The 24,859-nt window shown below is 46.4% G+C and overlaps 4 protein-coding genes across 6 annotated transcripts; 2 read left to right on the forward strand and 2 right to left on the reverse strand.

Annotated features, from left to right (window-relative positions):
* Window positions 1-2,362: 2,362 nt before the first annotated feature.
* LOC100827726 (protein HIRA) lies at window positions 2,363-7,712 on the forward strand. Its single transcript, XM_003578630.4, has 10 exons — window positions 2,363-2,764; window positions 3,463-3,738; window positions 3,895-4,146; window positions 4,248-4,645; window positions 4,727-5,726; window positions 5,844-6,054; window positions 6,157-6,397; window positions 6,519-6,641; window positions 6,800-6,917; window positions 7,191-7,712. The coding sequence occupies exons 1-10, from the start codon at window positions 2,657-2,659 to the stop codon at window positions 7,383-7,385; spliced, it is 2,922 nt and encodes a 973-aa protein (XP_003578678.1). The 5' UTR covers window positions 2,363-2,656; the 3' UTR covers window positions 7,386-7,712.
* Window positions 7,713-7,886: 174 nt separating this feature from the next.
* LOC100822268 (GDSL esterase/lipase At5g03610) lies at window positions 7,887-11,983 on the reverse strand. Of its 2 annotated transcripts, none has more exons than XM_003576816.4 (4): window positions 11,721-11,983; window positions 11,221-11,630; window positions 8,743-9,041; window positions 7,887-8,665 (listed from the first exon to the last, which is right to left on the reverse strand). In XM_003576816.4, the coding sequence occupies exons 2-4, from the start codon at window positions 11,498-11,500 to the stop codon at window positions 8,138-8,140; spliced, it is 1,107 nt and encodes a 368-aa protein (XP_003576864.1). In that variant the 5' UTR covers window positions 11,501-11,630; window positions 11,721-11,983; the 3' UTR covers window positions 7,887-8,137. The 2 variants fall into 2 exon arrangements, with proteins under 2 accessions (XP_003576864.1, XP_010238533.1); XM_010240231.3 differs by having other exon boundaries at window positions 11,221-11,508; window positions 11,721-11,979.
* Window positions 11,984-13,215: 1,232 nt separating this feature from the next.
* LOC100828037 (probable uridine nucleosidase 2) lies at window positions 13,216-16,754 on the reverse strand. 2 transcript variants are annotated; one of them, XM_003578631.3, is made up of 9 exons: window positions 16,443-16,747; window positions 15,540-15,655; window positions 15,364-15,423; window positions 14,846-15,028; window positions 14,643-14,747; window positions 14,191-14,287; window positions 13,943-14,050; window positions 13,697-13,832; window positions 13,216-13,558 (listed from the first exon to the last, which is right to left on the reverse strand). In XM_003578631.3, exons 1-9 carry the CDS (start codon window positions 16,519-16,521, stop codon window positions 13,453-13,455), a joined length of 990 nt encoding a protein of 329 aa, XP_003578679.1. In that variant the 5' UTR covers window positions 16,522-16,747; the 3' UTR covers window positions 13,216-13,452. The 2 variants fall into 2 exon arrangements, with proteins under 2 accessions (XP_003578679.1, XP_024310982.1); XM_024455214.1 differs by having other exon boundaries at window positions 13,232-13,558; window positions 14,179-14,287; window positions 16,443-16,754.
* Window positions 16,755-20,497: 3,743 nt separating this feature from the next.
* On the forward strand, window positions 20,498-24,773 carry LOC100822579 (R3H domain-containing protein 2). Its single transcript, XM_003576817.4, has 5 exons — window positions 20,498-20,964; window positions 21,610-22,324; window positions 22,889-23,261; window positions 23,662-24,177; window positions 24,286-24,773. Exons 1-4 carry the CDS (start codon window positions 20,709-20,711, stop codon window positions 23,710-23,712), a joined length of 1,395 nt encoding a protein of 464 aa, XP_003576865.1. The 5' UTR covers window positions 20,498-20,708; the 3' UTR covers window positions 23,713-24,177; window positions 24,286-24,773.
* Window positions 24,774-24,859: the final 86 nt, after the last annotated feature.

Here is a 24,859-nt window from a genome sequence, read left to right on the forward strand (position 1 = left end):
CTCCTACAGATGGCCATGGAGGTGAGGCGTTCAGCACCTCCTCCGCCGAAGAGGCCGATCTCGAGCCACTGCAGATAGCCTGCTTTTTTAAAATTTGGTTGTCTGTAATTTTTTTGAGAGGTGGTTCTCAGAAATTAGCGTTGATCATCATGTGAAATTTCAGCCCGTGGCCTTCCTTTTGTTTTAAATCTTGAAGTCGGTATCATTGCTTGTGTGCTTGGATTCACGGTTAAATGGAGATCTTAAAAACTAAAAGATTAAATCGGTATCTTCGCGATTGGAGGCGGGCGGAGCAGCCGTCGTTTGCCTTTACACAACCTGGCTGCCTGGGACTGGGACTCTGGGAGTCGTTGTGTCTGCGTGGGCTGGAAATCGCTCCGCTTGCGCAGTCGAGTAGATCGGTGAATCGATTGGCGCGAGGTCCCTCGATGGCACGTCCAAGGTCCAATCGTCCAGGGAGGCTATAAGAGGAAGAAGATCGGAGGAGGGACGAAGATACACGGCGGGCGGGCGCGGCTCACGGGCTCATGCCTCAATCTCATGGCAGTATGCCACGCTGCTCAGCGGGCAGCGCCCGGAACCTGAACGGCAGCAGGCAGTGGAGGGAGCCTGGAGGTCGGCGCCTCCACGACTAGCAGGGCATGGCTGCGCGCCTCGCTGTACTGTCTGCCTATCAAGCTAGGTCTCGGTTCCTGCATCTGTCTGCCAGCCGCTGGTCGGCGGCGTTGCATCCTGCAGCTCGTGGTCGTGGAATAGCAGGAGCAGGACAAAGGAAAAATAGAAGACTAGGTCGCAGACGGATGTGCTCCATGTTTAAGAGGCATCTAAAAAAATATAGTGTACTGTATAAGGAATCACCTTTTTTCTACATCGTATAAGGAATCACTTGTTGAGAACTCACGAGAGAAGAACATGTATTTTCAAAATATTCATTTTTCAATATTTTCTTATGTAGCGGGTAGACTACACTACTTCAAAACAATTTTGACACTGAGTTTCGGTGAGGAGCAAAGTATTTTGTTTTGGGACACAGTGCATATGTTTCTTTCAATTGTGTTTTGTATTTTGTTCATGTGTTCCAATGCTAGGTTCGTAAGATTCTTTGATTAAATACAAGTATATTTTGAATGTAAATGACATTTTCATTAATACTTATTAATTTATTTACTTCGATTGAATGTCAAATTATCTTGTTGTCATTCCAAAAGATGTCGTGGCAACGCGCGGACATTGTACTAGTGATATATCATGTAGTGATATTTATGTTAAATATTATTTTTCATCATACTATATGTCAAATCAATCATTATCTAAAGATCGTAAATATAAATATGTATAACATAAAATATATGACAATTATAATGATTTGCAAACTGTTCTTTGGTGCGTTGAGCAGACGATGAACAACTCAAATCTTTATAAGAGTAAAACTATGGTTATATTTTGCTTCCAAAGATATCTTCATATTTACCGATGTAAAAATATCAGGTAGATATTTGGCTAATAAACAACACCCTTCTCCGTACTTCGAGAGATATGCTACCTTATGAGAAATAACTACACAATCTGAAACATAGTATATGAGTCTGTCAAAATCAGAACTCATAAAACGATAGTATACCACGTGGGCATGGCTATCATATATAGTGTAATTAAGTAATATAATTTCTCTATCGAGTTTCATTAAACAAGAAATACGAGTAAATGTACAACAGTTAAGACATCAATGAGCAATCATACATGGACATCAACAGTAGATAGCCAAAATAACTAAGAGTGCGGAAGTTGCATCTCTCACAGAACCAGTTTTTGCAGGCTATATCGTCGTCGATTGCGCAAAGTCACGTTGAAATGCTACACACACCACCTCAAACGGGCGTGGCCGTCGAAGACTGGCCACCGATGTAGGCAACAATTGATTCGTCGTCACTGCCTCCTACAACGTCTTTCTCAGACCCCGTCCAAATGCATAGCTTGGCAAGCATCGCCATCGCTTCCTCAAATGATTCAAAGTTAAATTAGTTAAAATTTTGCATATTTATTTTATACGGAGACGCAAATACAAATTCTAAAGGACCAAACAAATATACATGTAACAACGATTTAATAATTTGTATTAACTTGATGCAACGGTTACTACATCTGACCCGAGCTTGTCCTTTTTTCATCCACGTATTCTTAAACATTATATGAGCACTGGTGTTATTCTCATGGGTGTATTCTCATTTACTCGTTAAATAGTTGGCCATACGGTGTCGTGGCTGGGCCTGGAGGAGTCGGGCTTGGCCGGGCCGCGTCCGGGCCAGGCCCGTTTCTCTCCTCTCAAAAAAAGGAAAGGAAAAGCTATACCCCCTCTCCTCCTGTCTAGCTCGTCTCCCTCCTCGCTCGAGCGCCTCCACAGCGCAGGTTGATCTCCCCTTCGATTCTCTCGCTCCCGACCGTTTCTCCTCCCATCACCACACGAATGGATTCCGCCCTTCCCGTTTCATAATCTTCCCCAATTCGTAACTGAGGCAAAAATCAAGGTAGGGCGGCCGCCCTACCTTGCCCTACTGGGTCCTCCGCCCGTGGTTTCTAGGGTTTTTGGGCGTGCTCGGCCAGGTCATGAGCTCGTCGTTTTGACCAGGGGGGCGGCGAGAGACTTAGGAGAGCGAAGATGCTGACGGAGAAGCCGAGCTGGATTCGCCATGAGGGCCTGCAGATCTTCTCCATCGACATCCAGCCCGGCGGCCTCCGATTCGCCACAGGCGGTGGCGACCAGAAGGTGCCTAACCTATTTTTGTGCTAGTTTTTTTTTCTCGTTGTGTAATTTGAGCTTCCAAGTAAGAATTTCAGCTTGGTTGTGCGAAGCTTAGTATTGTTAACCGTAAATTGACGTTGAGGTTCAAGTGTAGATGGAAATAGTGCGCGCCAGTGTGACCTAGCACAGTAGCGGCAACAAATGCTTGTCTTTTATGCCGTTCTCGGCACGACTTTGCGTCATTCTGGGATTAGGTGAATCTGTATGGTTGTCTGTCTCGACTCTCAAGCGATGCTGCCTGATTCGTGCTTCTTCACTGTTGTCCATGACTGGAGTTGGCTCTCTAAGTACTTATAGGAACCTGCTTATGATGATTAAGCTGCACTCTTGGATTGACCCTGAAAAATGTAGGGCTCAACCTTGAATTCTTACAGTGGAAATTGAGCCTTTCCTTTTACTAACGGGGGTATTTAAGAGAAGCTTCGAGTCATAATTTATCGACTGAAATAGCTGATTATTTATCATTACTTTTGCTGAGTTCGTTTGGCTTTGGTTTTACTGTGGTGGATTCTGCCATGTAGATTTTGTTAACTTGTTAATTCATATTTGAAGAATTTTTCATCAAGTCTTCTACTTTTTTTTTCTACTTTAACTGCTTAGCTTTATCTTTATATGTAACCTGCTCTTTGCTAATCTCCATTTGTGTGCTTTTCTTAAAATAGGTTCGCATATGGAACATGAAATCAGTGAGTAAAGACAATGAAAATGATGATTCCAATCAAAGATTGCTGGCTACAATACGAGACCATTTTGGATCAGTAAACTGTGTGAGATGGGCCAAGAATGGTCGCTATCTTGCTTCAGGATCAGATGATCAAGCTATCCTGATTCATGAAAAGAAAGCTGGTTCAGGAACATCCGAATTTGGAAGTGGAGAGCCTGCGGATATAGAGAATTGGAAGGTCGTTATGACCTTAAGAGGGCATACTGCGGATGTGGTAATTATCTGACAAAGTTCCACTCGCACTCTCTTTCTCCATATTTTCAAAAACATGACCAGATTTTGATTACCTGATCTTTAGCTCTCATTGTCTTCTTTTCAGTCTTCCAAGTTCTATGATTAAACATGTTTCTGTTTCTTATGTATGAAGTAGGTAGATCTTAATTGGTCCCCTGATGACTCAACGTTGGCAAGCGGCAGCTTGGATAATACTGTTCACATCTGGAGCATGGCCAACGGTATTTGCACTGCCGTCTTGAGAGGGCATTCCAGCTTAGTTAAGGGGGTTACTTGGGATCCTATTGGATCTTTCATTGCAAGCCAGTCAGATGACAAGACTGTTATTATATGGCGCACAAGCGACTGGAGTCTTGCTCACAAGACCGAGGGCCATTGGTCAAAATCTGTACGTTATGTTTCATGACATATGTTATTAATTTACCAACAAGTCTTTATATGCAGAAAAGCCTTTCTTACTGAAAAAGATTAATTTTCTGTGTTCCACAGCTTGGTTCGACATTTTTTAGGCGGCTTGCTTGGTCGCCCTGTGGCCACTTCATAACCACAACTCATGGTTTCCAGAAACCTAGGCACTCAGCCCCTGTGCTTGAACGAGGCGAGTGGTCTGCAACGTTTGACTTTTTGGGACATAATGCGCCAGTTGTGGTGGTGAAGTTTAATCACTCAATGTTCCGTAAGAATTTAGCTACTGGTCAAGACGCGAAAGTTGCACCAGCTGGATGGGCCAATGGAGCATCAAAGGCATCAACAAAAGAACATCAACCATATAACGTTATTGCTATTGGAAGTCAAGACCGAACTATTACTGTTTGGACTACAGCAAGTGCCCGACCATTGTTTGTTGCAAAGCATTTCTTCACTCAAAGTGTGGTTGATTTATCTTGGTAAGATGCTTTTACTGTATCTCTATAATCCGTATTGCCATGTATGTGGCTCATGGTGGATCTGTTCTTTTTATTTAACAGGAGCCCTGATGGTTATTCCCTTTTCGCCTGCTCTCTGGATGGTTCGGTTGCCAACTTCCATTTTGAAGCAAAGGAGCTCGGGTACAGGCTAAGCGATTCCAAACTGGATGAATTGAAGAGGAGTAGATACGGTGATGTTAGAGGGAGGCAATCAAATCTAGCTGAAAGCCCTGCGCAGTTGCTGCTAGAAGAAGCATCAGTGAAACAATTGGCTGGCAAGAAGGCTACACCCGGTGTCCAGCAATTTCAAGTCCCCCCCAAAGTTTCTGCAGATGTACCTAAACCACCTCCTAGTGTGCAAAATCAGAAAGCTCCTGAAACTCTAGCTGAAGACGAGAAGAAAACAGCAGGTCAAGCGGCTGATGACACTAATAAAGTTCCCCGTGTATCTAGTCCGGTGAAACAAAGGGAATATCGACGTCCTGATGGTCGGAAAAGAATAATACCAGAGGCAGTTGGATTTCCTTCTAACCAGGAGAACATATCAAATCGTTCTCAGAATCAAGTTGTTGATTTCTCATCCCTAGATCAGCGAATGCGCCCCGGAGAGAATGGAATAAGATCATCCTATGGTACTACAGGTAACTGTAATAACTGTGGAGTTAGGGAACGCTCTGGCGTCACAGCAAGGGCTAACATTAGTGAGAGTCTTGTTATTCAAAAAGCTTCAGCTAATACTGGCAATGATGGAAGGTTGAGTGTTGAACATGCTGGATCTGGAGTTCCAGGCTCTCTATCATCCTGCTCTGAGCTTTCTATCAATGTATCCAATAATAAGGACCATGAAGATTCTTTGTCAGTTTGCCTTGAAGCAAAGCCGGTAGAACGTTCTGCAGGTGACGTGGTTGGGGTTGGTGGTGCCTTTTCTACAAAAGAAACTGAGATTAGATGTACAAGAGGAACAGAAACTCTTTGGTCAGATCGCATTTCTGGAAAGGTTACTGTCTTAGCCGGTAATGCAAACTTCTGGGCAGTTGGCTCTGAAGATGGTTGCCTGCAGGTAAGTTATATCCCCTAGTCAAATTTCTATCATTTTTATGTTTGATCTGTTCCTGTGCTTTGTTTATACGGACAATATGTTAGCCCTAAACTCTCCAATCAACTCCGGATTGATTAGGTTTACACAAAATGTGGAATGCGAGCAATGCCAGCGATGATGATGGGCTCTGCAGCCGTTTTTATAGATTGTGATAACTGCTGGAAATTGCTTCTGGTAACAAGGAGAGGTTTAATGTACATCTGGGACCTCTATAACAGGACTTGCATTTTGCAAGATTCTTTGGCTTCTTTGGTTGCCTCTCCAGATGAGGCATCAGCAAAAGATGCTGGTAAGCATTTTACATCGAATCCTCGGTTCACTTTGCTGTATCTCAATTAGTGTTTGATGTATGTTGGTTCTTTGAAGTTGACCTTGCTTTGTTACATGACAGGCACAGTAAAGGTTATATCTGCCAAGTTCTCAAAATGTGGCTCGCCCTTGGTTACCCTTGTCAACCGTCATTCTTTTCTCTATGACATGAACATGAAGTGCTGGCTAAGGATAGCCGATGATTGTTTTCCAGCATCAAATTTTTCTAGCTCACTTAACTTGGGTTCTACTCAAGGTGGAGAGCTAGGAAAGTTGCAGATCGATTTAGGAAAATTCATGGCTAGAAAGCCTATTTGGAGCAGGTATGCAGACTGCTTCCTTTTTTTAGTCCTGTAGATGCTTGAAACTAATTTCTCTGACAAGCTACTGCCTGTTTGAATGGGGTGCTTGTGTGACATACTTGCGTGACTGTTTCTACCTCAGGGTTACAGATGACGGGGTGCAGACACGTGCCCATCTCGAGACCCAGCTAGCAGCTTCATTGGCTTTGAAGTCTCCACAAGAATATCGTCAATGCCTCCTAGCATACATAAGGTTTTTGGCAAGGTTAGATCCCTATCTTTTATTCAGCATGCATCTCCACATAATCATCTTTGTAGAATTGTAGCATCTTTTGCGAGCATCAACCTTATCTGTTAAAATTAATTGAGAGATTTCTTTGAAGTATGCTCTATCCTGCTTTTCTGAAAGGCTTGTACCTGCAGAGAAGCAGATGAATCTCGCCTACGTGAAGTTTGTGAGACCTTTCTTGGTCCTCCCATGGGCATGGTTGATGCTACATCTACCGAGGCGAAGAACTCATCGTGGGATCCCGATGTTCTTGTAAGGCTCTCTGTCTATTAGATGCCATGGCATACCTTTCTTCGTTTAGTTATATGATATCTTAGGTTGCGACTTTATATTGATCGTTAAAGTTCATCATCCACTTACACACTTGGGGTCCACATAACCTTCACAACTTAATTCATTTGTAGACAACCTAAAGGGGTAAATTGCTTTAAATTTGTGGCATAATAGTTCCCCTATTATTTTCAACCGCGTGTTGTTTGCCCTCTCCCCTCTTCAATCTCCAAACTTCCTGATTGCAATTTGCAGGGAATGAAGAAACATAAACTTCTCAGAGAAGATATACTTCCTTCGATAGCAACCAATCGCAAAGTTCAGCGGCTGCTCAACGAGTTTATGGACCTGCTGTCGGAGTACGAAGGTGCTGAGGCAAAAATTGATAAAATGGACGTGACACCTCCAGCAATAGAAGCCAAGGACACGGGCGTAGCAAACCAATCCTAGTATGTCTGCCATTGCCCAGCCTGGTTGCTGGAGATTTATTACTGACCCCTCCGTAAGCATAGGAAAATTGCATACAACATATCTGTTTTGAGAACTTGCCATGGTGGTTTGATTCTGCATGTAGTTGGTAGCCTTCCTGTTCATCAAGGTGACCTGGGCGAAGCACTATTATTAACCAGTCTTTAGCTGCGACGCGCCTGTGTAACGGTAGAAAGAAAGCGAGGTCACTTGATGATTGTGTGACCGTATATCTGTCGGAAGGTCAGATGAACTGATGTTTCTTTTTTGGGTCCATAGGCAAGATCTTGATTTTTACTGTACTTTTTAGCGAGCAAGTTGTACATGTGGTGCATTTCCTTGTTTCTGTACTCTCCTTTTTATTTAAAACAGAGTGGCGTACTATTCGCTAGTCTACGAGAACTGAATTTGATGCCGATGCTGGATTCAATCCATGCGCAGAAAAAAAGAAGTGAAAAGTTTCACCGATGCTGAGGCAGTAGATGAGAAAAGGAAAACCAGCAGCAGTTGCTGGTAAGAAAGCAAATGAAACAAATTTTACACTAGGCCTTTGGCGCAGCTTGCTTGCTGTTGTAGTAGTAGTAGTATTTTCGAAGCTCCTGTTTCGGAGGAAGCAGGGAACAGGAGAGAGAGCAGCGGGTGTTGGTTAGTGAACTTGTACCGGTAGTAGTAAGATTTTTGCGATCACACGTCCAAAACCAGGGCCAATTGGTTCTCGTCTGAAACTCTTATCATCAGGTGGAGAGGAAGTTGTTGACGGTGGTTCTGAAGCTGTCGGCGACGGCTGCCCAGGCGGCCTGCGTCGGGTGCACGTCGTCCCAGTAGAAGCGGCGGCCGGGGTCGCCGCAGAGCGTGTACTGCGGCTTGCCGTCCTCGTCCTGCTGCCCGCAGTACCCGTCCTTGCTGAAGCTCTCGCAGCACGGCCGCAGCGGGCTCTCGAACCTGCCGTTGTTGTCGTCGCGATCGTCTGCGGCGTCGAGGAGGAAGGCGGCGAAGGGGGTGTGGACGTCGAGGAGGAGGAAGGTCCGGTTGGCCGGGTCGAGGGCGGCGAGCACGGACTCGAGCGCGGCGTTGTGCTGCGCCGCGCCGGCGTTGGCCAGCGGGTCGCAGCCCGTGTAGTTGATCCGGCGCGTGAAGACCGGCGTGCACCCCATCGGGTGCAGGTTCGTCACCACCACCTTCTTCATCCCGGCCTCGTCCCGCAGCCGCCGCAGCTGCTCCCGGAGCTCCCGCACCACCGTCGGGATGTACGCGATCGCAGCCTGCAGTGTTTGCAAACTTAGCTTCAGTCGATCATCGGTATCTTGACTGCAGGGGGATTGAGTCAATGTGTAAGTACGCTGGTGCCGTTGTTGTCGTTGCTGGCGCCCCCGCTGGAGGCGTAGGAGTAGTCGTTGCCGGAGACGACGACGAGCGCAGTCCACGTGTTGTTGTTGTTGTCGTTGTCGCGGCGCCGCTGCGGCCCAGCTTGCAGGGCTTGGAAGAGGTCGATCTGGGCGCTGATGTTGCGCTGGAAGTTGCCGGTGTCGAGCACGCCGGCGCCGCCCACGGCGAAGTTCATGCCGCGCGCGAGCATCCCGGGGCGCGCGCCCCGGCGCACCTTGTAGGCCACCGGCGTCGGCATTCCCATCGCCGAGGCTGCAGAGCGGCGGACGACGTCGCCAAAATCAGTCAACACTTTCTGACATTGATGTACGAATACTAGTGTACTGCCAGTACTCCCTACTTTTCATAATTTTTATCGAAATATTACACGTATCTAGACGTCTTTTAGAAAGAGATGTATTATGGGAGGGAGGGAGTAGTAGTTAATTAAGCAGATTCAGATTTGCTTTTGAAACTTTTTTCTCAATTGGAAATGTTGCATATGCTAGCTGTCCGGCTAGTGAGGCCGATGTGGTAAGGAATCGGTTACACACATACGCCACCCCTGTCAGTACGAGAAAGATCCTTTTTTTTAACAGTAAAAAGGAGATTCATTTTTTCTCTCTAAAATTAGGTTCCCTCCAGTGATCAACGGATTAAGCTGCCGGAACAATTAGCTAGGCTACTATCCATACGAGAGAGTTGAGCCAATTCGCAATGTCGAGTTTACCCACTAATACTGCATGTTTGCACTAGCAAGATCTGTGATACTGCTAGGTTTGGTTACTAGCTAACAAATCGTTGATTGTGGCGTTTACTAAAAAAATCGTTGATTGTGACGCACCGGCTACCGCCCTGGCCTGCTTAGCTAGATTTGATTGATCGTGCAACAGAATGTCGGTTTAATTGATAAAGAGATGTCGGACTCGGTCCTCATGTGCAATGCAATTAGCTGCTAAGACCTTTTTTGGAACCAACAAATGAACAGGGAATGTAAGTACGGCTCTCGTAACAATTTAAATTTGCATGCTGGATCGGCGGAGTACGGAGTGGACTGCATGCAATGCATGCTTTGCTTGCTGCAACGACTCGATCAGGAACAACAAGAGCAGGTGAAACACACATGCACACAAAAGTCGGGCTAGCGTATGCATGTGGGTGCGTCAAGCTGGTTCCATCTATCGGTGTGGACACATGAAAAAGGGAATGACACGTCAAGTGGTCGATCACTTTGCCGGTCGCGATCGGCAGCATGCATTCGCGTGGTGCTGTTAAGCTAGGTACCTTAGGGCAGCTGGAGAAGGAGACCCATTTTGTCATTTGCGGCCACGGCGGTCCGTTTTTTGTCCGTCATGACCCATTTCCAGCTCAAATTTTGATTGAAAATGGGTCAAGAAGGACAACATCGTTTGCACTGCGTTCGTTCTTCTTTTACTCATTTTTTTTTCCAGGGTTCTCACATGTCTATGACTAATAAAGCGGATCAAATGGAGGCCGCGTTGAGGGGCACCGACAGGGCCAAACGGATAACGGACCAAAAGGAATCCAAAACAGACATAATACAGCTCTCCCCGCTGGAGTTGCCCTTAGGTCCCTGATTAATTAAAATATTTCCTCCAGAAATTTGTTTGTGAAATTGTGAAGTTAGTTACAAATAAATAGCAAAAGCAAGGCTGTATCGTTAATATACCTTTGTTTTAGCTTTCTCCTAAATTAAGCTTCTTAAAGTTTGCCAAAGTTATTAAAAAAATTATACTAATACTTACAGTATCAAACAAGTATATATGCTACGAGATGATGACAAAAATTAATTTGTCGTTGTAGATGCTCGTAGTTTTAGCTTAAAAGTTAAAACACAGCCAAAACATTTCGCCCCCCTACCGCTGTACGTGAGTATAGCAGTTTGGGTGAGGAACAAACAACTGCTCGATCAAAGTTCTGAATCAAGGTAGTGTGGATTGAAGGTTACTAAATGCATGTGGATCGATCAGGCCGGCCGTAGCATTCCACGGCAGCTAGCCAGCGGGAAGGAGATTACCACTGGTAGTACTACTCCGTAGCGGTAGCACCCAACGAACCCCGCCATGAATGCGAATTAAGATCCACGCGCTTCAATTCGTCCATCCATGGCCCTCATCTGTCCATTGATCGCGCGCTACAGAGCCGCGCTTCTTGCCTTCTTGGATTGGAGTCGACTTGGACCAACCAACCGACTGCTGATCATCCTAGCTACAAGTGGCGATATTTACTCACTCCTACTACTAACGCGTACTACTGCACCACCACCATGTGTTCGTCTTTCTTCTCGCGCGAGCGTACGCGTATACAGTAAGCACCAATTAACATTTACAGATTTAACGCGGGCTTACTGATGAAGGCACTACTCCTTAATTATAACAGTACTTAACGATCGACTAGTACTAATTAAAAGAGGTGGTAATAAAGTGCTTACCGACGAAGTCGGTGAGGACGCGGCCGTCGGAGAAGCGACCGGCGGGGCGGCGCGGGAAGGTCTGGCCGTAGGGGTCGTACCAGGCGTGCGTGAGCTCCCTGCCCAGGTCGCCCAGGTTGCCCGTGTCCGCGTAAGAGTCCCCAAACACCCACAACTTCTGCTCCTCCTGCTTCTTCCTCTTGTTGCTGCTGCTACTACTCGCCGCCGGGCTCCTCCGAACGGAGCTGCTGCAGCCGTCGTCCATGGCCGCCGCCGATGCAGCAGGCCAGAGCGCCGCCATCGCCAGACCTTGCAAGGCCCGATCGGTCGGTCGGTCGGTCAGAGAGGTAGGTGTAGCAATTAATAATCAACTAATGAATGAACCGCAGAAGCACAGAGAGCGCCGGCCTGACCAAAGGCAGATGGAAGGCCTGCGCGCCCGTAGTTAATTCATGGGGAGCGAAGCAATCAATTCAATTCGTACTAGTAGCTTGTGATCGAGGTAGGTGAGGCTGGCTTACAGAGAAGGGCGGCGGAGGCCATCATCGGCGGGAGGCTCCGGCGAGGAAGACGATGGCCCATGCTTGCTGCTGGCTCCCTCGTTCGCGGCCGGCCTGGTGGTCTCTCTTCCTGTTCCTGGCTTTAATTTGTCTCGTCTCGTCTCTCGTGTTCTTCACGCGATGGCGCGGTTTGTGGTGGGACGTAGTACAACCGTGGGATATGGCCGGATGGGTAAGCAAATTAGAGGACCTGCCTTGTACTAGTATTTATACACACCAATATAATGGCATTTCCCTCTTTTGGATCGATCCCTTGGCTGCCGCTATAGCTGCATATTCCGCGGTTCGCCGTGCACTGCTTGACCAGATAGACAGAGGGAGACGTGCAGTGCGTACGTCGCAACAGCTCAACGGATCGAGCTGCTGTCTTACGTCTCATTTTTATCGAAATATTATATGTACATAGACGTTTCTTAAGAATAGATATATTTATTTTTAGAAAAATTTAAGACAAGAATTATGAAACGGAGAAAGAATCATTCCTTCCTCCTCGAAGCAATAAGCCGTAGCCGTGTATCTATCCGGACGCCGTTCTCCAAAAATCGGGTCAACACTCTCGCTGCGCGAGCGAGATGATCTTTTTCCTTTTCGTGCAATATGTATAGATATATGTGTGGTGGTGTACAGGTGTGTGGTATTGATCACGTCTCTGACCTCGACGGCTAACTGCCACCTACCCAGGCCCCGGCCCCGGCCCACCGGCCAGCCCATGTACGCCGCCGCCGCCATCGTGGTTGTATGTACATGCATGCCACGCACGTACGGGTCCCTGCCAGGTGGGGCCACACACTGCATTAAAGCACACATACACATGGCACCATCAGCCTCCCTCTCTCCGCAGGCAAGCCCGGAAATGTTAGCTGTCTCGTTTCCGGTTCCGGCTGGGACCAAGTCTGAACTCTTTCTTGCCTCCACATCGGCCTCTGCTCTGTTCGAGTGGTCAGGGGGATCCAATTTGAATCTTGATCGCTGGCAATGCAGTACTCGTACACATGACATGTAGGCGGCATTGCCCTCTGACTATGCAGCATGGTACGGCGATGATGCTTGGGGCAAGCAGAAACGTCCAATTGGGGTATCAGAATTCCATCCTCCTCGGTCAGTCAGACTCCTCTGCTCCACACAGTACCGTTCTAGCTTAATTTCCTGGCCTTCTCTGCACGGAACGGAATTCATCAACTGGGCATGAGAATCTTAGCTTTTGGGGATGCACGGCCAGCATATGCATCTGCGGATCGCAATCCCATGAACCTAATAAAGCTAGCACCGTTCTTAATTTAACCCATCATCAGAGGCTTTGAGCGGTAGTAGCATTCCATAGGTAGCGTGCATCAACAGTAAGTACATGTGCCCGCTAATCCGCTAGTCTACGAGGCACTGCATCGCAAAGCTAGCTTACTCATCCGTTCTTCTCGACGAGACGACGACGAGCATGTGGAAAGAAAAAGGAAAACTCTTGCAGAACCGATTACTGATGTGTTTTATTTGAGAAAAGATAACATTAGCTTCAGATAACTAACTCCATGGATTGTCCCATTCATGTACATTCGAAGTTCGAATAATTTGCGAATTCATCGCATGCAATAATTAATGACCACCATAGAATTGCCAGCAGTACGTCGAATACGTATGAATCGATCGTGAATAATTTACAGTTTACAGACCACTCAATGCTGAGATGGATCGTTGATGCTTAATTGAGGAGAAGCTCCTTGACGAAGGCGACAACCCTGGGCACATCCACCGTCCACGCCACCGAGATCGGCGAGAAGCCAGACCACGCGTTCTCCGTGTTAAACCTGCACCAAATCAACAGCGATGCGATCAGTATCAGTAGCAACAAAAATCTCCAACATAACCAAAACTTGCCAGCCAGACTGTTGTTTAGAGCAAAGAAAGATGTTATAAAGGATGAACAGTTTTTGATTCATTATTACTTCTTGAGCCCCATGTCCATGGAGGTGTGCCCTCTGCAGATACCCTGGGTCTCCACCCTCACCACGCCCTTCCTGAACGTGAAGAACTCAGGCCGGACCATCGCCGCGAAGCTCACCGGGTCATGCAGGAACACAGCTGATGAAACAAGTGGATCGAGGCGTAAATCGTGGGTTCATCATTGAATCTGAATCGGCATTTCTGGAACCTTATTTTAATTTCTAGATCATGGAGATGCGACGACGTACCGGGATCACCATAGGACTTGAGGTGCCAGTCTCTGTAGAACTTGCAGATGTCGCACAGGAACTGCGTGTGCTTCCCCTTCGAGTTCCTCAGCTCCGAGAGATCATCGTCTGCGATCGATCAGTAATTAGGTTCAGATGCATGGTCGATACGATCGGTTTTGTTAACAAGCACCTCTCGAAGTGGATCATTGATTTTATATTGGGTTTGGTATGGTCTGTGTCAGTTTCAGGCGTACAGATGAATAAACCTGTGAAGCTGACTTGGGTGGTTATGTTGAGGCCAACCACGTAGATGTCTGCTCCTGAAGTGAAAACTATGTCGGCTGCTTCCGGGTCGCTGTGGATCTGCAGACAATAGAAGTGATCATATATGTTAGTCTGGTCAGATTACAGTTTCAGATTGGTTCTAGCAGACTAACATGTTTCACAGCAGAGTACTGCCAATGCAGCCACCGTACAATGCAGCACAGGTAATAGATTTTTTCTAGTGTTGTTTCGCCTACCAAAAACGGTTTCCAGGTATTATAGGCCATAAGTCTGTATCACTATAGTTGGTTACTAGTGCTACTGGATGAACTTCATAGTTGCACAGAGGATCATAAACGGCAGCATTGTAAATCTCCAGCAAAGGACGGTGATTCAAGGAGAATTTAACCAAAGTTGAGTTTAGAAATGCACAAGTGATGAGTAGTGACATTACGTTTGCTTCAGCTGATGGGGTGGCATTTCCTGCCGAAAAGAAAGCTCCACCAAGCACAACTATCTTCTTCACCTTGGTCACAAAGGAGGGGTCCATCTTGATGGCCTGAAGAAATAATTAGAAAAGCTTAAGCTCCAGAAGAAAACACATAACCTGAAAATGAAATCATTCTGAGGCATGAAAGCAAGAATGAAATAACATACCAATGCGATGTTTGTCAGAGGGCCTAAGGCAAGTACAGAGACCTCCCCGGGGGACTGTGACACCTTATCTACCAGAAACTGTGCAGCGGTTTGCTCTGCTTTCTTGGTGGTGGGATCAGTAACAGGTACGTTCCCAATGCCATCCGATCCATGAACAAAGTCAGCAACATTCGGCTTGCCACCCTGCAATACAGAGAATGATATAAGGCATTTCAATTTCAGTACCAAATGTATATGTACCTGAAGAAACAAACTAAATATGCATGTTCAGACTATGATGTATTCTGAAGACAGAAGATAAAAATACAAACAAAATAAACAGGTACTGTAGATTTGCATAACAAACAAAGGTTCAGACTGGATTGTCAATCTTGGATAAATCTGAAGTCGCTTTGACAAAGCTTTGCATACTAATTAATGTACGTTAAAACATTGTCTGCTCTATGAGAATTATTGCCTGTACAAAGTTTGGCCAGTGTGGTAACAAGTAGCGAAACAATAATTTCTGCAAGTAGTACCTTGAGAGGCTCAGCGCTGCCCTCGGCTACTGGCACCTCAGTACGGCCTGCCTTCTCACACTGCCAAATAGGTTTTCAGCAGAGACTTCAGTAAAGACTGAAGACGATGAACAAATTGAGTGGTCAACAGCATTTGACAATTAGAAAGTTAGAATGGCATAGTTGCTGCTACTTGCCAGTATCAAGGCGTTGCGGGTAGAGTACGCAGTGGTGCAATTGCCGAAGATGGTGGTGAGGCCTAGGACCTCAACGCTCGGTAAATTAAATGCCATCATGATCGCCACACTGTCATCTGGAACGGTGATCAGGTAATGAGCCAGATATAAGTACACTAGGAGGAGGAGTAGGAAACAGTGATTTGCTCTTCTAAGAAACAGTTACTGTCACTTCAAAAAAATAAAATTCATCACTTCGAAATGAAACAGTTACTGTGACCGATTATAGGCTTGTTTTGGGGTAAATGTAAATATGTAATGCATGATATAACAGGTGGACCTGCATATTCCCGTCCAAAGAATGCAAGCATTTGTGGGTCAGACAAAAGGATGATGCGGATGCAGTAGTTTTCTGCGACTATAGTAATCGGTGAAGAGATACATCATTTGAGCAGGGCCAAGGGATCAGGAATCAAGAATCAGCAACTTTTTTCCTTGCTTTTCAAAGGAAAAGACAGGAGAGGAGGATCAGGTACTAGTATCCATCCCTAGATTAAAGCAAGCAAGCAGCATCTTGTGTCAATCTGCCGGGTGCTTTTGCTCAATTCTACTGCTGAGACATATACTGTAGTAAAAACTCCAAGAGAGTCAGAATGGTACGCCAAGAGGCCCACATCGCAGGATCCAGCGGAAGCAGAACAGACGAGAAGAGGAAGGGAAAAAAAAGTACTCCAAAAAACTGGTGATTCTACATGGAAATAAGGGATCAAGGAAACTGCGAGGTCTGGTGGATCCTGGAGCGCGTCCAAGTCCAGTGCCCGGCAATATGTCTGTACTCTGAATATTCAGCAGCAGTACTATTCGCATGAAGCAAGATAACCAAGGTGCGGAATCGGGGATAATGGAGGCGGGTGAGGTAGGTACCGATGCCGGGATCCGTGTCGATGATGACCTTCTCCTTTGCCGCCGCCGGGTGGATCTCGCGGTGCCCGTTCCCCTCCATCTCCGGCCGGCCGATCGATCGATATCAAATCGATCCAAACCTCCCCCGGTTCCTCTCTCGAGACTTGCTTCTCTCTTCTCCGGTTCCTCCTCCGGTCCTTATCTCTAGGTTATTTATCGTAGCCAGGCACGGAGACTTGCAGTTTCGTTTGGACAAGTGGGAGATAATCAGATAATGGCGATGGATCGCCGGAGCTGCGGTTGATCTTGGTGGTTGCTGACTGGCCTGCAGGGCCCCGCCCCGCCCCGCCCGGCTCCGTCCGATCTGGACGCCAATGGCGGATCGGAGGTGCAGACGTGGGCGTGACGTGTCGCGCGCACATGGATATCGTGGTTCCTCTTGTTCCTGTGGCTTCCTGCGCTGCTGCTACTACCAAACCTAACGCCGGTGGGAGACACGACAAAACCCGACTGGCCTGCCGGCCGACGACACACTCATCATCGTACCGCACACCTGCGATTTCTTTGTCGATCTCTAGGCCCCGTTTTGGGCTGCCGAGTAACCACCGAGGGATTCATAGATTAGAATGCACTAAAACGCATGGAAGTGTGGGAAAAAAAACAATGCTAAGAAGCAGCACGTGGTCGATGATTGTGCCTAGCGGCGGACCCAGATTTTTATTATTGGGTGGAAGAACCGTGTATTTTCAATATTGGGTGGGGCAAATACACTACGGTCCTATTTTTTTTCTTATTTTTTTTAGAGTTTTTACTTATAATAAAAGATTTAAAATTTATTGGGTGGGGCGGACCCCTCCCAATCACCCGGCTGGGTCCGCCCCTTTGCACCGGAGATATCTTGTGTTCTCCTCTTTGAAAGGAATGCTGAAATAGACAACCGTTGGTTGCAAAGCAGAATGGAGGGGTTTGGGCTCTGGCTTTCTTGTGTTCTCCTCTTTGAAAGGAATGCTGAAATAGACAACAGTTGGTTGCAAAGCAGAATGGAGGGGTTTGGGCTCTGGCTGTAGCGACTTGGCAGCTGCTCATTACACGCATTTGTCTTTCTTCGTTGCTCCGGCATTGCACCGACGACATGGCATGAGGAGCCGGATTTCGCGTAGTGGGGAAAATTTCTCAAGGACTTTTTTTTAGCACGAAGTTCTCAAGGACTTAGTTGTACGTTCCTTTTTAGTACTCCCTCCGATCCATATTTGTTGTGCCAAATTTGTCCAAATATGAATGTATCTGTGCAAAAAAAAAAGGTCTAAATACATGTAATATTTCAACAACTAATATCGATAAGAGGGAGTAGTGTCTTTCTATTCTGGGAGATAGACGGATCGCTACCCTATTCTAGATGTAGCACCAGGAGCTAATTTAGCACATATCCCGATCCTAAATTGTTGTCGAAATAACATGTATCTAGACGCTTTTTAAGAGTAGATACATTCATATTTAGACAAATTTGAGACAAGAATTTAGAATCGGAGGGAGTAATCCACATCAGGAACATAAACCTAGTCAAGTAGTACAAAACAAATTAACAAGGCTTTGTTTCACCCAACGGAGCAAGAACTTCTTTCCAAACTATGTACAAAGTAGTTGAATCAAATGAATTTGCATCGAATATTGTTTGATTATACCGCAAGATAGGTCCTAGCCAATGAAATTTTTTTGTAACAAGAATCGTATGAACAAAAACGTGAATCATAGGAAACACAAACATTATTTTGTGTAACAGGTAGCTTTTTTAAAAGAAAAGGAGGCCCTTGGCTCATGGATACACGCAACCTCATATATAATCAAAAGGAAGTGAAAGTGTGCCAAAAAAGTATTTAAAGGTTACAAGATCAAGAATAAAGAGTCTACACATGACGCTCATGCATCACATAGCCTATTGGTAACATGCCACTCATACAGGTTGCAAAAGCCTCGTGCGGTCATTTCTACACGTTATAGTTTCGGATGGCAACGGGGACGAAACCCGTCGGGTAGTGGCTGCCCAAACCCGTCCCCGCGACCCTCATCCCAAACCCGTCCCCGTCCCTGTCCCCGGTCGCGGGTTTCAGTTTTCTCCCAGCACCATCCCCATCGGGTTTTTCGTCCCCGTCAGGGAACCCGAACCCGCCAGCATTTCAGCACCAAGCCAAAGTTTCAACAGCAACATGAATGAAAAACAACTCGTTTCAGCTCCAAAATAAGATAAAACAATATAATTTAGACACCATTTCACACATATAACAACATTATATAGTTCTCACATATAACATCACCATTTGACACATAAAACAACACCATTTGGGGTAGAAATATGGGCTGTATCGGGCCATTTTTATGGGACATATTGAGTTTTGGTGGGTTTCACGGTACCGGGTTCGGGGAATGCTGGAACGGGTTTGAACCCGTGAAACCTGCTGGGTTTCACTTTTGACCCATGAGCAAACCCGCGGGGATTGAATTTGACCCAAACCCGTTCCCTAATGGGGTAAAAACCCGCGGGTTTTTGGGTTTTAGGGCCCCATTGCCATCTTGAGTTATAGTGGGGGCCAAATGCAGTTCCGGTGAGATGCCATGCGCAATGGTGGATCCACATTAGAGCTGGCGGCTGCAGCCGCGGTGCCTCACCCATATAATTTTGACAACAATCCCTTTATAATTCTTTGAATTTCACGTGTTTTTAAATCTGTAGATTAAATAGTTAATGCAAGCCATGCAGACCCTGCAAAAAAAATAGAAACTCCCTATTGTTAAATACAAGATCATTGGAATGATCCAAAACGACCAACAAACTTCACATACTACCGCTCGGTTAGGCTAACCCCTTGAGCGATTTTGCAAGCCACGCTAAAAACAATTGCTTGGGGGGTGAAAGGTCAAAAGTCAAAGACGACTACCACACCATGCGTCCAATTTGGTAGTTGTAGAAAAGATGTTGGATCCACTCATCCTAATCATAGGAACACCTCCGTTCATTCTTCACTTGGACATGCTATCTCCGATGAGGCACCCCTTCAAAGGTGCGACGACGTGATCTTGATCTCCTGTTCTTATGTGGAATCTTTACATTCTATAAGCCATCTTTTCTGGCTGTAAAAGATAATGCATTTTTTTTCACTAGAGAGGTTGTGTGTCCGTGTTGTGTTTCTCCCAAAAGAAAAAGAAATTAGTGTCTACCATTGCCGTCCATTTTCACCGCAATTTTCCTTTGCATGGGTAGCTTCCAAGAAAAAATACTTGACTCGTCATGGAAGTTGAACCCACTTAGCTTGTCGCGTATGTCATTCCATGACACTAAATTTGCACGAATAATAGCTACTCGGTTTCCCCTCTTTCCCAAGCCCGATGACATTGCTATCACGAAGGAACTAAATTGAAAAATGAAAATCCTTTGCCGTTCATCAAACATCACCAAAAGGGTGAATCCATGGGTTTGCTCTGGATTTGAAATAGTGTTTTGGATTAGAGACAGATAAAACGGACTGAACCCACACATTTTGACGAGGGACAAGAAGCTACTCATCTCGAGCATGGATCTCGCATGCAAACGCATACGAGGGTGTAGTTTGAGGCGAAACGGAACGAATGATTTGATTCGTTGCCGTTGCTTGCACCGGCAGACAATATTATACTTTCAAGATTTCTACAAGGACACGGCCAAAGTAAATAAAACTAAAACACATTATATTCCTTCCTTCGCCTCCCTCCACACGGGAACAGATATGCACGCGTGCACAAGCCGGAGTTCGAAAGGAAGAAATATATCTGCCCTCGCAAGGCATGCGAAGACAATGTACGCGCCGCCGCTTGCACCGTTGCACGGCACACACCAACTGCGACCCGACCCGGCCGCACCAACACGATCTCGGCCCGGCTCGGTCGGACCCCGTGTACGTTCTACGTTGGTCCCAGCGACCCAGCGTCTAATTTAGATGCCCGAAACACCCCGGGTCAAAGCCCCACGCGCAGGGATAGAACAGTAACTTCCCGTCCCCACGGGGCACTCTCCTTCTCCGCCTCGTCTTTACTCCTCCCTCCTCCCGGAAGCCGATAGATTCCCCCCACACCATTGTTCTCCTATCTACCCCCGACCCTCTCCCTCCCTCCTCCCCCAACACCGCAATCCAAACCCTAGCTAGCTGCTCTCCAGATCTCGTCGTCTCCCCCTCTCATGGCCGCCGACTCAGCTCCCGCCGCTCCCTGCCTCTTCTAGCCTTCACCCCAGCCAGATCGCGTTCGTCCGTGCCGACCATGGAGGCCGCCGAGGACGCGGCCGCCGCGGCGCCGGACTCGTGGGAGACGGCCGACCTCGACGGCGCCATGAGCCGCCTGCTCCTCTCCGCGCGCCGCGTCAACTCCTCGCCGGACCTCGCCGACGACGACGACCCGGCCGCGAACGCGGCGGCGGTGCAGCCGCAGCAGCCCCCAGCGCGGGCCGACGATTTGGTCGCGCAGGTGGACCAGTTCCTCCGGGAGGCCCTCGAGAAGCCCCGGGAGCGCCTCTCCGGTACGACACACTTCCGCCCGCCACGGCGCCCTTGTTTGTTTCGTAGCATATGGAAGTACTACACGAGTCACGAGGCTAGTCTCGTTCTAGGCGTGAGTTGCTAGCTAGCTTGCTTGCTTCGCGGTTGAATTTTAGGGGAGCAGTTCGCGTCCGCTGCCGTCTTCAGTTATGCACACATGTGCTCCATGTGTTTCTGCTGGATCCCTATGGTCTGGTTTAGTAGCCTTCTGTTGGGCCTGTAGCTAGAAATACGTTTCTGAGCCCTGCAATTTACCACTGCTGCTTAGCCGGTCCCGCTCTGACTTGCTCATAAAGTCATAAAAGATGAACTAGGTGTAAACAAGCTGCTTAGGAATGGGGTCAGGAGTACAATTTAATACAACGTTGGACAGAAAAACACTTTACCAAATCGATAGTTCGATACGAGTTAGGTGGCGGTTAACTTGCCTTCGCCACTTGGTCTATACATCTGTTTGTAGGATTATCATCAATGTTTTATTGGTGATTACTTCATATGGCTTGTATTTTCCCCTTGTACCAACTGTGTTGCATCATATTTATGCATGTGTGGTTCCTCATTATGAGCTTGATGATGAGCTCTGCTTGAAAATTGCTGTATCTCATGGCAGTATTGTCTCATTGCAGTGCTACGCATGGAGCAAGACATTCTCAAGTTTATTCATGATCCTAGACAGACACAGTTTGAGTTCCAGGGTCTTCCGACTTCGTACTTGCGCCTCGCTGCACACCGTCTGGCACAACATTATTTCTTGCAATCGATTGCTCTACCAGATAACAGCTTGCCTGATGGAACCAGCTCCCGTATCATCCTTCGTAAGACATTGCCTGAATGCCGATTGCCTGCTATCCGCCTAGCTGATATTCCAGTTAATTTGCCACAAGAAGAGGGTAGCTCTGTGGCCAAAGTAGCTATTAAGCAAAGGCCCCAGAAGAATTATCATGGCAGCGCAGGTGCAGGTGCTAATTCATCCAGAGGCAATCTCCAGAAAAGCGTTGAAGAGAGGAAAGAGGAATACAACAAGGCACGTGCTCGGATATTTAACAACAGCAGTGGTAGCGGCAATGTGGCTGATGGAAGACCACTTGATGAAGTGATTTTACCCAATACCTTACATAGGTCCACTTCATTGGAGTTGAACCCAAACACCAGACTCGGCGAAGTGTCTGAAGCTACCCTTGAAAGGAGTTTGACTAGTACTTCATCTAGCAGCAGATCAAATAGAAGCAGGATCGAGAAGGAGCCTCCGGTCAATAGAAACAGGCAAGGCAATAGGGTGGCAATATTTCGAGACCGTGACTCAGATCGCAAGGATCCTGATTATGACAGAAGCTATGACAGGTTTGTTCCATGCAATACAACTTTTGTTTCTTGCTATCTGCGCTGGGGTTTCCTGTGTTTTGGTCGGGGCAGCTTTTTAGAGTGATTTTAACATGCCTTCGTATCTCTAGTCCCATATACTACGCTGTGGCTTTGCGTGATTACTAGCCGTTTTTTCCTAATCACTTTGCAGTTTTTTTTCATAAATTATGATCGTACCCGACTAATCTGTCATGAGTTTTGGCTAGTGGATATGGATAGAAGTTGTGCAATTACTCTACATTTATTAACTCTGTAATTTGATTGCAATTTTTCTGGCAATTTGTAAAACATGAAGTGGAGGCAGTGATGAAAATCACATCAAAATATATTTGTCATGAATTTCGATGATGATTAAGCTTTAATCCCACTGTTTTAGATGCTTCTCGATGTTACTCTAACGAGTTACTTATACACGCCAAGGATTTTAGTTTTTCCCCCTTATATTCTCGTTGCATTAATAGGATTAATAGGATAGGCAATTAGGCATGCCCTTCTGAATGTGAGCTTTACAACTAGTTCACTCACCATTAGTGACCATTTCAGGTACATGCAAAGATTTGATCCTGGATTTGGATTTAATGGAGGTTCGTACACCATTCAACCTCTGTATGCTCCCACTGTCACCTACAACACAGAGTTTCCCCAGCTTGGATCAGCACACATGTCGCCTGTTCCTGTTGAGCAGCAACCTCATCCAATAGCTCAGCACATTCCTGGGCCCTGGTCACCAGCCCAATCTCCTAATGCAATTGGCTACCGGCCTCCAGATGGTGTAATACCACCCTACAGTCCTGGTCATGCGGGTGCACCAGTCAGATCATCTGTTTTTATGCATACATCCCAGCAATATGCTATGCCTTCTCGCCCAGGAGTCACGTTTGTACATCCACAGGATTCCATGCGACCGTTTGCACAGGTGTGTATGTGATGTGTCTGGTTTGTCTTTGTCATCTTCCTCAGTTGATTGCTAGTAATTTTTATAGATGGGTTGTATAAGTTAATAATCCACATGCACATGTGCTCTTTATGATTTGCTTTTACCTACTAACGATCATATCATAAGGTTCCTACCTATAAATATCTGACTTTCTTTTATGTTACTAATCTAGTGCTATTCACGTAGTAATATATAGTTCTTTTAGCTTCAATATTTGGACATATCACGCAGAGCAACTATTCTATGAACACTACAATGGTTGTATTCGTCAAATTGAAAAATGCACATTTAGAGCATGAAACTTTTCATGCTAATTCTCATTTGGGGCATTTTCACAGTTTCATTCTGGCTTGACACATGCCTTGATTTTGCTGTACAGACTCACCAACAACAACCTGATGCTAGTTTGCGCCTAGCCCGGCCCCGATGAGGGGCCTGGGCATGCCTGCACCCTGCCAGCACACTCCGAATATCAAAAACAAATGGGATGAAATATCCTTTTCATTTATAGCTGGCAGATGGTAGCAGGCATGAAAGAACCGAGAAGCACAGGGCAGAGCTAGTCATGCGCTTGATCTTGTCATGCTCGTGCAATTCTCGGTGTTGTTGCTCTCTGCGCATTGAGACGCAGGAGGGGGACCTGACTCTATCCATGAAGAAAACTCCAGACTGTTGCATGGACCTCAAGTCCAATGCATAAAAGAAGCTGAGAAGTGAAGGGCAGAGACAGGCATTGTCTCGCCCCTCTTTGGTTTCTTTGTTCTGGGCCTGTTGTTCCTTGCAGATTCAAGATTTGATGCAAGAGGGGCTCATCTTGTTGCTGCTTGCTCCTTGGAAGACGTGGGGAGCGTTGGGCTGCTTGCATCCAGTATGTGGATAGTTAATCCAGACCTTGGTTAGTCCAGTTGCTTTATATCCATTCTATTCCTTGGTCTCCTCTCTTTCTTTTGAAACTTATCTTCACCCGTTTCAGTTATAATTAACAAAAATGCACTACTTGCAGCTACCCAATTGGAGTACCAAACCTGTATTGTTTCTCGCTGGTGCCATGCCATCGCCTGAAGCTGTGCACGGCTTGGGATGAACTGGAATGAAGCTGTGTCAACTGCGGCCCTTGCACTCCTTCTCTCAGGGTCTTCCTCAGAAACAGCTGCTGCTGCTGACGAGGAGATGCAGACATGGTTTCGTGTCGCTTTAAGATTTAAGATTCTAATTTAAGTAGAGTACCGGTATGTGTTGTTGTACATGAGCGTTGATAGTTGAGTGACTTAACAACTGGTTCCTTACTGTGCGGTTACATCTTAAAGATGCTGTTATGATCGATTAGCGTTTTACAGCTCCCAGAGCGCCAGTTACATCTTTGTGCTACTTAGCTCGTCTCGTCGGTATGAAAATGATTCTGGTTGTTCGGGATGATGTACATGTTGCATTCACAGATTATCTTTGTTGGCCACAACTGGGAGATTATGTTTACGTTATGCAGTTTTCTTATGCTTCGTCCAAGCCTCGACCTCGAGTCACAGTGAATGCAGTTGTAAATGTAATGTCAAAATCTAGTACTTGTGTCCAACAAAAGA

The sequence above is a fragment of the Brachypodium distachyon genome, chromosome 4 (genome assembly GCF_000005505.3).
Source record: "Brachypodium distachyon strain Bd21 chromosome 4, Brachypodium_distachyon_v3.0, whole genome shotgun sequence".
Lineage (NCBI taxonomy): Eukaryota > Viridiplantae > Streptophyta > Magnoliopsida > Poales > Poaceae > Brachypodium > Brachypodium distachyon.